Source organism: Vicugna pacos, chromosome 27, assembly GCF_048564905.1.
Source record: "Vicugna pacos chromosome 27, VicPac4, whole genome shotgun sequence".
NCBI lineage: Eukaryota > Metazoa > Chordata > Mammalia > Artiodactyla > Camelidae > Vicugna > Vicugna pacos.
This window is the reverse complement of record NC_133013.1, coordinates 26,941,531-26,956,493: the sequence shown is the minus strand read 5'-3', so window position 1 is coordinate 26,956,493 and position 14,963 is coordinate 26,941,531. Positions and strand designations below refer to the sequence as shown.

The 14,963-nt window shown below is 33.8% G+C and overlaps 1 protein-coding gene across 2 annotated transcripts in view; it reads left to right on the top strand.

The window, feature by feature from the left end:
• The window catches only part of ARIH1 (ariadne RBR E3 ubiquitin protein ligase 1), an 82,956-nt gene that overhangs the window by 34,123 nt on the left and 33,870 nt on the right, over positions 1–14,963 (top strand). For both annotated transcript variants that reach the window (XM_006213737.4, XM_072951076.1), the window contains 2 exons: positions 134–201; positions 12,702–12,846. In XM_006213737.4, the coding sequence (XP_006213799.3) occupies positions 134–201; positions 12,702–12,846 (213 nt within the window). The remainder of the gene's footprint in view (positions 1–133; positions 202–12,701; positions 12,847–14,963) is intronic.

The following is a 14,963-nucleotide window of genomic DNA, read 5'->3' as shown; positions in this document are numbered from 1 at the left end:
AAATTTTAGAGTATTATCTTAGGAAAGGAAATTTGGGTGGGGTATTACAGAAATTCAGATTCAACCTAAAAATTCACTGAATGCCAATGAAGTGCTATTACCTTAAAATGACTTTTTTTCCCCCCCTCTTTAGAATCCAGCAACTATCACAAGAATACTCCTTAGCCACTTCAATTGGGATAAAGAGAAGCTAATGGAAAGGTAAGGAACTATATTGTCAGCTTTTTACTTAGAAGTAACAGAAAGCCTGTGGAATTGAATTTATGAGACACAAGTAGGGAATTCATTTTTATACCAGAATGTGAACAAACCAGTGTTCGTTCAGGTAGCATCTGCGTTGACTTCATACACTCCTCATCTGTAAGTTTTGCAATAAACTTAGTGTTAAGGGAACTCTGGCTTAATGTTTTTCTTACTTTATTTTGGAGGTGAGGTGGGCGGGGGCTCTGCTTCAGTATTTTCTACAACATATCCTCTTGAGTACTGAGAACTGAGAATAGATTGTTTTTTAAAAAGTGCTTGATGTATTCTCGGAACACATGAATAAGATCTTCCTTTAATTACTTAAAACTTCCTTGCACACAAATCTTTAAATCTGTCTTGGGCGTGATAATGACACTTACTCAGTAAAAACAAAATAAAGAAGTTTCTCAGTGTATCCTGCCCACCAAAACAGCTGTTTGGACTTGTTCTCTCGTTCCAGTGCAGGATTAAATTCCACTGGGTATTTTCTCTATGGAAATGTTTCTGGTTCTAAAAGGAAGAAATTACTAGGACTGGAGAATGACAATAATAGTGCTATTCTTAATCTTTTTTTTCTTCCTTAGATTGGAAATTAGGAGCACTTTGTGGTAGGGTGACAGCCTTTATTTATTCTGTCAGCCTGATTCTATCAATCTAAAATAAGAATTCTAATTTTAATTTTAAAATCACAACTAGTTTTTGTTGCAAATTGAGAACCCAAATATTTGAGAAATAAATGGAAAATATTTCCCATTTGATTTTAAAATTGAAAGCATTTTGTAAAACAGATGTTAAGTAATACCAAGAATGTTACCATATTTTCTCACACCTTGTACCCCAACAATAATTCTTAATTATTGACCCCTTTGTGCCAGACATTATTTCAATTTATCCTAGTGATAGTTTTATGGAACTGCCAATTATTATCCCCACTTAATTGATATGAAACTAAGACTTAAAGCTTAATACATTTGTTTCAGTTTTGTAACACAAGGAGCTAGCACTCACTCAGGTTTGTTGGACTCCAAAGCTTATGTTTGTAAACACATACTAAACAGCTTTTAAAAAGGGAAATATTAAGAGAATGAGAAGACAAGCTAGACAGGGAGAGAATATTTGCAAAAGATACCTGTTATCCAGATTATACAAAGAGTTCTTAGAACTTAACAGTAAGGAAATGACCCAGTTTAGAAGTGGACAAAAATCTTGATAGACACCTCAGCAAAGAAGATACACAGATGTAAAATAAGCAGATGAAGAGATACTTACCATCGTATATCATCAGGGCTTTGCTAATTAAAATGTAATTGTGAGTTAAAATGACCACTACGCACCTATTAGAATGGTCAAAATCCAAAACAGTGTCACCACCAAATACTGATGAGGATGTGGAGCAATAGGAACTCTCATTGTTGGTGGGAATGCAAAATGGTGCAGCCACTTTGCTTCCAGTTTTGCAATTTCTTAAAAAAACGGAACATACTCTTAGCATACAATGCAGCAGTCATGCTTCTTGGTATTTACCCCAATGAGTTGAAAACTTATGCCTACATAAAACCTGTACGTGGATATTTATAGCATCTTTATTCATAATTGATAAAACTTAGGAAGCAATCAGTTTGTGCTTCGGTAGGTGAATAGATGAATAAACTGTTGCACATTCAGGCAATGGAATATTGAATATTGTTCATCACTAAAAAGAAATGCGCTGTCAAGCCATGAAAAGACATGGAGGAACCTTAAATGCTTATTACTAAGCGAAAGAAACCAATCTGAAAATGTTACATTCTATGTGATTCCAACTATATGACATTCTGGAAAAGGCAAAACTATGGAGACAGTTAAAAGATCAGTGGTTGCCAGGGGTTAGAGGGAGAGAAGGATGTATATGTGGATCAAAGAAGGATTTTTAAGGTCACAAGAAAAGTGACCCCTAATGTAAACTATGGACTTTGGATAATAATGATGGGTCGTTGTATGTTCACTGATTGTATCAAGTATAGAACTCGGGTGTGAAGTGTTGCTAGTGGAGGAGCTTTGTGTGTGTGGTGGCAGCAGGTATGTGGGAATACTGTGCTTTCTGCTTAGTTTCGCTGTGAGTTTAAAACTGCTCTTAAAAAGGTAAATCTGTTTTGAAAAAAGAAAGGGAAATAAACTGTTGGCATATGTGACTGGGGTAGGAGGAAAAGGCACACATAAACAATGTTGGGAATAATTATGAATAGGAAAAATTTTTCAGAATTATAAATTAATACTCTGTGTATCACTTTTACCAGTACATTTGAAAATTAGAAGTGGAAATTCCTCCGCCCCCAAAAGAAGTAGGAAAGTAACTGTGGAAAATACAATAAATATACTGATACATTTACTCCTTTTCCAAAAAGCAGTAAATGATTTTATGGGCAAGTTCTACATAATAAGCCTCTAAGAAACTGCCAAATTTTTTGTTGAAAATTATTTCAGAACATAGGAAAAGGTAAGGCATCATTAATTCATGTTAGCTAAATCAAAATAATGCTGTTTTCAGAATTTGATGAAGACAGCATAAGAAAACCATCTTCATTATGAATATAGCTATTGAGTTTATGAGTAAAATAGTACTCAGTTACACTGAAAGAACTAATGGCCTAGTAGGGTTTCTCCTGGGAATGCAAGAATGGGTCACCATTGAGAAAAAACTCATCTATAGCATTTACTATTTTTAACAGATTAACGAAGAGAATCCAAAAGGCAATTATAATAAATTCCAGTAATGTGTTTAATAATGTGCATTTACCCATGAATTCGAAAACAACAATTTTTAGCAAACTAAGAAGGTAATTTCTCAGCTTAATAAAGCTAATAATCTACAGTGAAATTATATTTAATTTTGAAACATTAGAAGTATGCCCATTAAAATAAACAAGGTTACTGGGTCACCACTGTTTACATGCATTGGAAGTTCTGATGAATAAAATAATACACGGAAAATTAAGTAAGTGGCATAAGAATTGCTTTGTGGATGGGAGGATTATGATTATTTTTAGTTTTTTTTTTGCTTTTATGTATTCTGTAAATTTTTCTCAAAAATCACAGGAAAGGTTTATAATAAAGTAATTCAGAAAATGAGCATTCATTGGTAATGAAACACTGCCCAAAGAGATTTTATGTAAATAATGCAATCATCTGCCTAGGAAACTCAAGAGAATCAACTGATAAACTATATTAAAGTGGTTGTACATTAGAATCATTTGAGAATTAAAAAAAAAAAACAAAACACCAGTGGCCAGGCCCCTTTCCATCCTTCCCTTTCCCCCAGCCTGTTAATATGTTTGGAAAATGGAAAGAAACGTGGAGTATAAGGAGACTTAGCTTCCGTGACACTGTGTGCCTCCTACTTCTTGAGTATGAAAATGAAGATTTACTCGTTTGATAATCTTGTAACTATTTCGGATCCCAGGAATCACAGGAAAAGATAGTATGGCCAACAAATTTTGTTGCACAGCATTAAAAAAAAATAATCTTGCTTCTCAGTTGGTAACACATAATGAATTCAAGTATTTCTGTTCATTTTGACATAGAGAATTCTTATCGTAGTCAAAATTGCAAAGTATTTTAAATTTTGTCCTCTCTACCCTCTTTTCTTATTTCCATATAGTAGGCATATAAATGTTTCTTTTCTTTTATTCATTATTGAGGCATATTCCCTGGCCTGGAGGAAGGAACTCATGGTCCAGTGAGGGCAATAAAGGTACGAATAGATTCTTGTCAGTAATTCTTCTTATTGCCCCTCGGACTTCTAGTCCACAATTTAAACAAATCTGTCCTGACCTAAAAACTAGCAACTTAATTCTTTTTAAAAATATCTTTTGGTGAAGATGGAGAGGGGCTGGTAGACGAGGGGCCGTTGTAGCTGTTAGCTCTCTCTCGTCTCTTACAGCAGCTTTCCAGACTTGCGCCATTTTCCTTCCTACCCAATTTTCTGCTTTTTAACTCTGGGGATTAATTTCTCTCCTTATTTGCAGATTAAATGGAAATCTCTCTCTTCACTAGATTTCTTCCCATGCTTCTCCAGACAAAGCAGAACAGAGCAAATCAGAGAATCAGAAATGCAGCAGCAGTGGCAAATCTGTCCTCCTTTTAAGGCCAACCTTTCTGGGCTTTGATTCGATCACAGTTTTTGTGGGGTGTCATTTTTAAAATTTCATTTGTCATATCTTGAATCTTTTCTGGTTTATTGTTCAGGATTTTTAGTTGTAAACAAACTTTAAGAGGCTAAGTGGAAAAGACATTAAATATTGAGAATCAGCTGTGAAGGCTAAGTCCAAGACAATGCCAGGAGTCACAGTCTCAGACTGTTTTAATGGAAGTGCTGTTGCTGCTGCCATTGAGCACAAGTGTCACACAAGCTCGTATCGTCGAGTATCGGGCATGTGACACCATGATCAGTGCTTCTGGTATTGGAGCCTTTGAAAGCTCCTTATCTCTGGCAGAATGAATTCGTTATTGACTCTTTCTTTAAAATACATTTTTATTGAAGTATGGTTAGTTTACAATGTGTCAGTTTCTGGTGTACAGCACAGTACTTCAGTCATATAGGAACATACACATATTCATTTTCACATTCTTTTTCATCCCTAAGCTACTACAGGATATTGAACGTGGTTCCCTGTGCTATACAGTATAAACTTGTTGATTCTTCATGGACTCTTACTCAGTACTATGCTTTACATTAACTACAGATCACCCTGCTCCTGTTGGGCATAAATCCTATCAAAAAACTATCCAGAATTAAGTGAGTATATTAAAAGATAGAAAATATGCAAGAGAAGTTAAGACCTATACAAGATATAACAAGAAGGTCTCATCGAGTTTTGAAAGAGAATGGGGCATAGGTAATACCTGAACGTATAATGGCTCATTTTCCAGATGGGTAAGAGTTAAAAGTGCCCCAGGAAGCCTAACATTTCCCATGTATAATAAAATACTATTTCACTGATTCTGAGATGTAGTTTTTCACATTTTAACATGTCTTAAATCTGTATACATCTTGCAATAGATGGCACCTTACAGTCCAACGAGTGAAAGTTTTCCAATTTTACTTTCTGGTAAGATCATGAAATTTTGATACCAAAGAATTTTAGATTTTATGAAATACAGTAAAAAGAAATCCACATTTTAAAATACTATAGTAAAACTACAAAAATAAAGAGAAAGAAAATCATAAAAGCAATAAGAAGCAAAAATTACTTTCAAAAAGTAGAAGTGTGTGTGTATATAATGTATATAGAGGAAAAATAGATAAAGCTTACTCCTCTGTACTTGTAGTCTTCTAGAGAACAGCTGACTCAGTAGCAGCAGTGGGAGTGATGATGATACCTCAGCAGGTGAAGAAAAACAAGTGCCAGCCTAGAATCCCGTGGTCATGGAAAACGTACTCACAAACAGTGCTGTCTTGTAATTAATACAGATTGGCTTTATGTTGTCCCTGGCCTTTGTATCTTTTTAAGCCAGCATTTAAAATTCTATCGATGTTGATTGAAGTTTCAAATATTTGTAACTGTTATTTAAGCAACTATTTGAATGTTAAGGGGAAAAAATTGTGGAATGCAGCCTAAGTTGTGCTGAAGAGTGGATAAATGCGTGTAAAGTGCATGTTTAAGGATAGTAATGAGCTAAGCATTCACCTTAAGTCTCAAATTAATGAGCTAGGTATGTCAAGACGGAAGAAGAGCAATAAAGTAAACGCAGAGAAAACACAAGAAGAAATAACGAAGAGCAGACTTTAATAGAATGGAAAAGAAACATACAGTAAAGAGGATCAAGTACCAAAAGAGGTTTTTTTTTTTGTGAGACATGACATTGGTGAGATTAATCAAGACAAGAAGTTACAAAAAGCCAATGTCAGCAGTGAAGAAGAATGTCACTTTGAATCTTTCAGATAGTAAAAGAAAAAAAAAATAAATTGTGGCTAACTATGTCAAAATTTGCAATTTACCAAAATTTACATAAGAACTAGAAAAACCCACAAGGGGCTGTAACTACAGTGAAATTGTCTATAAAGAAAAGTCTAAGTCCAGATGGATATACTAGAAACTTCTACCAACATTTAGTGAGACAGTAACTCTAACCTTGTAATACCTAACTTTATATTCTTTCAGAAAATGGAAAAAGAGTCTCCTCCACCTTCATGGGGCTATCACAACCTTGATACTAAAACCCAAAGAAAAATTACGTATCGGTTTCTCTCATGTACATAGATGCAAACAAAAAGAGGAAAACCCCAAAATATTTGCAAATTGAATTCAGCGATACATAGAGGATGATAATCCATCATGGCCACCTGAGATTTATCCCAGGAATGCTGGGTTGGTTTAACCTGAAACAGTTCCAGTATGGTTGATCACTTGAACAAGTTAATGAAAATAACATTTTAATAGATACAGAGGAGCAATTGCTAAAAATCAGTAATCATTTATGATTTGAAGAAATCATTAGCAAACTAGGCACAAAAGGGAACTTTCTTAATCTTAGAAATTTATGAAAACATCTGTAGGAGATACCGTAATTCATGCTGAAATGATGAAAATATTTCCTTTTTAGATGGAGTTCAGGACATGGATGTCCTGTTACCTTCACTTAGGTTCAGTGTACTGAAGATCCTAGCTAGTAGTGTACCCCAAATAATAATAAAGTATAGTGGCTATAAGGCAGATACGAAGCAGTTAATATTCACTGGTGATATGAATTGTGTGTATAGAAAATCCAGAGGAGTCTAAGATAAGTTGTTAAAATACATGATTTTAGAAAGAAATATAAAATTTTAATTTTTTTTCTCTTAGCATTTATGTGCATATCTTCGACCCAGTAGTTCCACTCCCAGGTATATACCCAACAGAAAGAAATGATGCATGTCTAAATTGAAAGTCATATATAAACATGTTCATAGCAGTGTTATTCATACTAGCTCCATTGTCAAAGAACCCAAATGTCGATAGATAGATAGATAATGGTATATTTATATAACTATTTAACAATGAAAAATAAGTGAACTGGAGCTATAAGTGACCATATAGATTAATCTTAAAAACCAATATATTGAATGAAAGGAAGACATTCAATAGAATACCTATCTCCTGTATGGTTGTGTTGATAAGAAATTCAAGAACAGGCAAAAATAAGTTATATTGTTTAAGAATGCATATTTAGGTGGTAAAACTATAAAGAAAAATGGGTGATGATTATTTTGGGGGGAAAGAGGAGCTTGTTGCTGAGAAAGGGGTGTTTGGAGGGTTCTAAAGTACTGGCTTTGCTCTGGTTCTTGTCCTGGGTTGTGGTTATAAGCAGGTGTTTGCTTTAATAACATTTGTAAGCTGTTCATTTATGTTTATGCGCCATTCTAGAATTGCGTTATTTCACAATAAAAAATAATTTTAAAACGCACACTTAGGAGAAGGAACCTTAAAAATGAATGTTCCACTTGTTTGTCTGGCATGTAGGAATAGTAGTGCCTTTAGTACCTGCAGGTGAATCTAACCTTTTTGCAGATAGTTTCCTCACCGCCTTCCTGGGCTCCAGTCTCGTATCTGTCCTGTACTTCCATCATGTCAGCTTACTTTACCAACTTCTGCTACCTTTGTGGTGGTTCCTACTTAACAAAGTTATATTATCTGACTTTCAAACACCTTCCTTACTTTCATTCCATTCTGCTTGTCTGTACTCTACACTCCATTGGAATGCTCTTGACTGTTCAGGCCCCAATTTTCTCAAAACCTGTAGCTTTGCACAGTTCATAGAGCGTCAGTCATATTTCATTCTAGAGTTGTGCTCATTGACATCATGTACAATTCTCTGCATCTTGTATGATGCGCCCTGGATCTCCTTGTTCCCTGAATCTTACCACATTTACTATGAAGTCCTTTTGACTTCTCGAAATATGGTCGCTATTTTGAATACTTCCCTGGCATTCTCCTCCTACCTCTTGCATACTTAGTATGTCATATTGCAGATAGCCGTCCATCTCTTTCCTTCAAAGCAGTTGATTAACATTGGCACTAACTGGCACAGTCCCCACATATAGTTGGTTCATCTGCAACAGAGTTATATGTAAAAGTGATCTGAATTATATACTGTCTCATATTTTGATTGCTTGTTCTTAGTTTTAGCATAGCAAGATTTTCAGCATACTTTTGAGATTTTCAACATTAACAACCTGACAAGGTCCATTAAATGTATTGAAACTATATTGATATTATCAAAATAATAGAAGGGTATTTCTTTTCATGTACTAGAAGAAACCATTTTTTCTCTTCAGTTGAAATCAGACCCACTGTTGCATAGGTCACAAGTAGTTTATTTCATCTCAGTCACTGAGTTGTGCTGCTCATATGTAGCAGGAGGAAAAGACAGTTGAGCAGAGCTCAGGGTGTGGACTTCCCTGCATGCACATATTTGGACAGAGGGCACAGAAGCCACTGTCTTTGTTTTCTTTGAAGTAAAACGTAGTTTTAAAAAATATTACTGGTTTTTGTCATTTGGGGGGCTATGGTGTCTTTTGAGAAAGTAGTAAAAGCTTTGGCACTTCTTTCTCCTCAGCAGAAGGGCATGAACATGGCTAAATAAATTAGAGTATTTTGGATAGTGTATGGTTGTTGAAGTTTCAGGGGTTTCAGGGTAGAAGAACTTAATAAACGGAAATAATGATCATCAAGCCAGAGAATATGGACCACATTTTGGTCTGTTTTTCACAGGCAAGGAGGTACATAAAAGCCAGCAAACTGAAGGAACTTTCTAATATGTAGTGACCAGGTATACAAAGTATAGGGAGTTAAGAATCCACCTGTATTCTTGAGCATAATAGTCCATAATAAAACTGTCGTAATTGGCAGGGGGAAAAAACCCTTCATTATTCTTTTAAGAACATTAAACATAGACTCTATGAGATAAGGTTTCAGAGATGAACTGATAAAACAACAGAATGATACGAAAAGGAAGCTGACAGAACTAAGAAAAATCCCTTAGAACTTAAAACCACATTGGCAACAGCTATAAATAGAGCAGATACTATGGAAAACAGAGAGGTATAAGAGAGGAAAAGGACAAAGGAGGAGTTACCAGATGGTAGACATGGAGGACAAATGGACAAAGACTAAGTGCAAATCAAGCAGGTCTTAATAACTAAGAAGATTTTAAAGTAATCACTACCTAAATGGCATTTCAAAAGAGAAAGTTAAATGCTCAAACCCTATAGAAATAAACTTCAAAAATGAAGAAACATTATAATTATTTTAGTTAAAAATGATGTGAATCATAAAATGTGAATTACTTTGACTGCAGACTTCAGTAACAACGGATACTGGAAGAAAATGAATGGTGTCAGTATTGAGAATATTTGGGGTCGAGTGGGTAGATTTTTGGCCAAAGGAGCATTTGAATACATTTAAACATTTTAATTATGTCTAAGTAATTAGGGTTATCAATCTTAGGAAATAGAAAGCAGTTTTTGCTGTTCTTGAAAAGAAATCTAAATAATGTAAAAACAGTGTCATTTGTGAAAAAAAATATATAAAATGATAATCAACTGGGAAAAGCTCTAGGAAGTTCCAGCCAAAGCTATAGAGTTAAATGTAGGATCATATAAAGACAATGTATTATTTAAAGTTGGCAAAATAAGTACAGTTTAAGTACTAAGTTTAATTTATGTTTAGTAAAAATAAATTGACTTCACTGTCTTCCAGATAACCATATAAGAGTCATTGGTGAACAGACCATGTAATAAATAAAATCAAAAACAAAATTTTAAATGTTGTATTTCTTTTAAAATGGAATTTAATAAATGAAAAAGATTCCTATGCTTGCTCTGCCCAGCAATATGAGTGGATTCTTAAACTCTCCATTCTGTTCTCCTGGTCTGTATTTGAAAGTTCTTTGGTTTCTAGAATGAACTAAAAACTGTAAACTCCAGTATATTGCTGTCTTTAAGAAATATTCCTAAATAAACTAAAGAAATTCAGATTTATCACTGTCAATTATCATTAAGAAGTTACTCTTTGTCGATTATTCTTTAAAAAGAAATTGAATGCTTAGAAGATTCTTCTAGGTACTAGGGCTGCTGTGGAAATAAAATAGTCTTCATGAGGTTTACATTTTAGCAGAGAAAACATAAAATAATGATTACAGAGTTAGTAATGTGATGTGTTGTGCGGGAGTACAAAGTACTGTGAGAATGTAATACAAGGAAATCTTACCTAATTTGAGTGGGAGAAACTGTCAAAGAAGACAATTGAGGAAATGAGGTTTGAGGTGAGACCTCAAGGTGGGAAGAAGTGTTTCAGGTAGTTCAGTAAATGGTTAGCCATTCAGCTTAAAATGGAATGGAATCCCTGTTTTCCTCCTTCCTATGTAAAACTAATTTACATGTGAATCAGTAGTTTTAATGGAAACAGTGTAAAGACCTAAATCATGAGTGAATTTGAATAGAGATCTTTTCTTGATATGAAATCCATAAATCACAACAGGGTTGCATAGTAAGTCTGCCTACATAAAAATTAAAAGTGGCAGTTAAACACCATTAAATAAGATTGGAAAGCTGGGGGAAGAAAGCAGTCTGAAAGACAAAGGGTTAATCTTCCTGTTTCCATTCTGAACTTGTAAAATAATAGCAAGGCCTTCACAGAAAAATACTTGCAGCTTGATTAATAAGAAATGCAACTGAAGTCTAGGTGTTTTTCTCTCATCACGTAGGCCAAGATTTTAATCTAGGATTGTTTGTATGCAGAACATCTGTGTCTTACAGTATCAGGTTATTTAAGTGAATTATGCTATATACCTACAGTGGAATACTATGCAACAGTAGAAATAATGTAGACCCATGCTCATTGGCAGAGATGTTGTTACATATTGTTCAGTGAAGAAAGCAGGTAATAAGCCTGGAGTGTGAAATTATTTGTATGAAGTAAGCACATGTCTGTTTGGCTGTGTTTGCATAGAATGTTGAATAGAATGTTCACCAAAGTATTAAGATTTGCTAATTTCGTGTAATCAAGTTTTAGGTGACAAGAGTTTGTTTTTTCTTGTAAGCATGAGTATTTTTTATAAAAACAAGGTTTTTTAATTGGTTTATGTATTCATATTTAGTGTTAGTTTTATATACACTTTCTACTTTTTAGATAAAACTTGCACCTTAGGTTTTTTCAGAGATAACATTTGTAGAAAAGCATTTGATTTTTCTGCTCTATTTATTTGATAAGCTGAATCATCAGGGACAACTTCATATGAACCCCCCTTTTATAATGTGTTGACGTTTTGATTGATAATTTGATCATTTCATTGAAACATTATTGTAGTAAAAGCATTTATAAAAAGATATTTATTTGTTTTAGGAGAATGATGTGGTTTGTTCTCATTTGAGTGATTTTTCTGGAGATACCATAAATGACACAAAGCCTGAACAAGACCTTCATTACAGATATTGGAAATCTCTTTTGAGTATCAGTTATTTTTTAACTTGAGAACCTCCTGTTCATATATAAAGAACATTGTAGTTATTTAAATCTGAACTTTACAAGCTAAAAAGTACATAGACCAGATTCCACATTAATATTTTTTGCTGATTATAGTGATGCAAAAATTGAAAGTTTTTTTTAATCTATTGTTTTTCTCTTTAGAATATTAAGATATTTTGGGAGGTCAAAGACTATGTCTTAACTGGATTAGTGGGAAATATTGTGCTAAGTGTTTACCTCTATCTTTGTCAAAAAGTTTATACTTCAGTTGAAACTCTGTGGATAGAAGTTGCCATACCATGCTGGTGATATTTTAGATAGTGAACTAGTTCTGTATATTTAGATACACATTTTATGAAAAAGTTAATATATGGACTATTTGATATAAAAGCTTTTCAAGATACACTTTTGTTTCATCTTTCTTCCCTTTCCTGGTAAATTAAAAAGTATTTCAACAGAGTATTTGGAAAGCGAGTCTTTTGTAAAATGAGACACATGTAATCGTTTCATTTTTAAAATGACTTGTGGGATAAGATATGCTTTGTAGGTGATTTAGTTGCTAATATATTTAAACTGGTATAACTAAAATTATTAATAAAATGAATTCATTTGTATAAAATGTAGTCTAGCCTTTTAATATACCATTACTCTTCATAAGGTATCACTAAAGATAGTACAGGTTTCATCCTTAGGTTTTGGTTATAGTACTGTTAATATTACTAATAGCTTAACTTTACAGGATTAAAAACAAAGTAAGAAGTATCAAAATAGCAACAGAAATTCAATCTCTCTTTGTACATGTATACTCCTATTTGCTACAGTTTGTAGCCATACAATTCATTTCCTCTGAGCAAAAAAGGTTATGATCTTGGTTTAATTCACTTCATTGCTTTTCCCTATGGAAAATCAGGCTTTTGGAGAGCTCTAAGAGTGTGCTATTGCTGGGCTCTCATCCTTTCTGTTTAAATAATGCAGGTACTTTGATGGAAACCTGGAGAAGCTCTTTGCTGAGTGTCATGTAATTAATCCAAGTAAAAAGTCTCGAACACGCCAGATGAATACAAGGTCATCAGCACAGGATATGCCTTGTCAGATCTGCTACTTGAACTACCCTAACTCGGTGAGTATCTGGTAGTTTAAGGCTAGAACTGACTATTTCAGAGGGTAAATCAACTTTTCATTATTTAAACAAAGGAAGATCTGGGAGTCTAGGATTGTAGAAAGAAAGTAACCAGTCAATATATTAAGGAGAAGGAAAGAAAAGGAGTAAGAGCTTGTTCTCTCTCACTCCTCCCTCGTTTGCTTTTTAAAGCCGTAACTATTTCACTAGGGAGCTTTCAGGATGCTTCGTAACAAAAGATTTTCACATTTACAGATTCATTCTAACAGAAATTCTTAAGTACAAGTATCCCTCTGAAAACCTGTTGAATTTAGGTGATTTACTTTGACATGTCTAGTAAAGAAATTTTAGGCGTAAATAAACATCTTCCCCTGAAGGCACTTTATTAGTAACTATGGGAAAATTATATTTGTGGCAGAAATGTCTTTAGTTACTTGCAATTCGCCTCTTAAGGTGCTTCAAGATATCTAAGAAATAATTTAATTCTACCATTATTGCTGTCTTGTTATATTCTCTGCTTTAATAGTTAAGCAGCTTTTTCTGGTAATTACTATATACCAGGTCTTTGTCGCCAGTATTATATATTTTAACATACTGAAGGTTTTTCACTGTTTATCTTAGAGTTTAACATGTTTACCTCTAAACTCATTTGAAGGGAACTAATTTGTTCACATGTGCAAGTCCTTAGAAGAGAAGTGTTAAAAGAAAGTTAGTTACATTCTCTTAGAGAAATGGAGAATCAGAGTTAAAATAATTTAGTTAGTAAGTAAAATGCTGAATTGAGTTTCCAGATTCTCAAATTTTGATCACAGTTCTAAAACTACCTGCTTGGTTCTGGATAGTAAATCATGTAATCTCACTGGATCTCAGTTTTTTTAATCTTTCAGATGAGTTGAAGAAGATACTCTTTCAAATCTCTATCAGCCTGAGAATTGTACCATTTCCCTCTCCTTAAATCACAACCGTAACTTAAGTATTTAAGAAGGACAATCTGCACTTCTATTAAAAATATATTTATTTCATGTTTTGACTATTTTATTATCTTTCTTTAACAGATTCTCTTTGCCATTGACATTTGTGTAGTATTTACAGTTTATAAATGTTTCTGTGAGGGAATACTAAGACTCAAATAATTAATCTCAAATTATGCAAGTTAACCTTATTCTTAGGCATTCCTTCTCCTGCTTTATTATAAGCAGCTCCTCCTCAGTTTAAATCATCTTAAATGTAATTCGAGTGCTTGCAGTTTGTAACTGATAATGGAGAACCTACTGTTCATTCATTCGTTCATTCAACACACCAGGAACTATTCTAAATGTTACAAACAAGGAGAATAAAGGCATAATGTCTGCCTTAGATAATTTACAGATTAGCTGGGCAGATAAGTAAAGTGAAATATTCAGAAAAAAAATGATAAGTGTTTTGATAAAGGCCATGATACTGTGGGAAAATGTTGGAGAGACATCTAACCCAGTTTTGGATCAGAGAGGACTTCTCACAGAAATTTACACTTTAATTAACCTCTGAAGGTGTGGTAGTCAGGTGAATCAGGAAAATGTAGCATTACAGAAGCCAAAGGAAGAAAATGCAGCTTCAAAAATGGGAAACAGTGCTAGCTTCAGGGAAAAGAATTGGAAAGCGAGTTTGGAATTAACAAGAAATTTACTGATGATCTTGGAAATAAAATGGGAAACCAAACTGGCTGGGATCATTGACTTGAAGGTGGGAAATGAAGTGGAGGCAATAAATGTAAACAAATTACTCTTTTAAAGGAAGTTTGGCTATGAAAGTGACAGGAAAGAAAGCCAACAGCAGTGTGGGTTGGAAAGAAAGTTAGTGTTATGGGAACTGTGTCAAACATTAGGAAAAATTAATCACTAAACTTGGACTTCTTTTCTCATAGTTGTTTAGACTAATAAAGAAGAAGAATTTTAACCTTACAGTTTTGCCAGTAAATGGCACTTTAGATTCTTCATTGAAACTTTGTTAACTGAATGAATGATTTCTTTACTTACCTTGTATAACTCCCATGTTTGGATTTCCACTATTCTCTTCCAACACTGATACTTGCCTTTCATGATTGTGTATCTTTGATACTGTTATCCTTTTATTAAGCA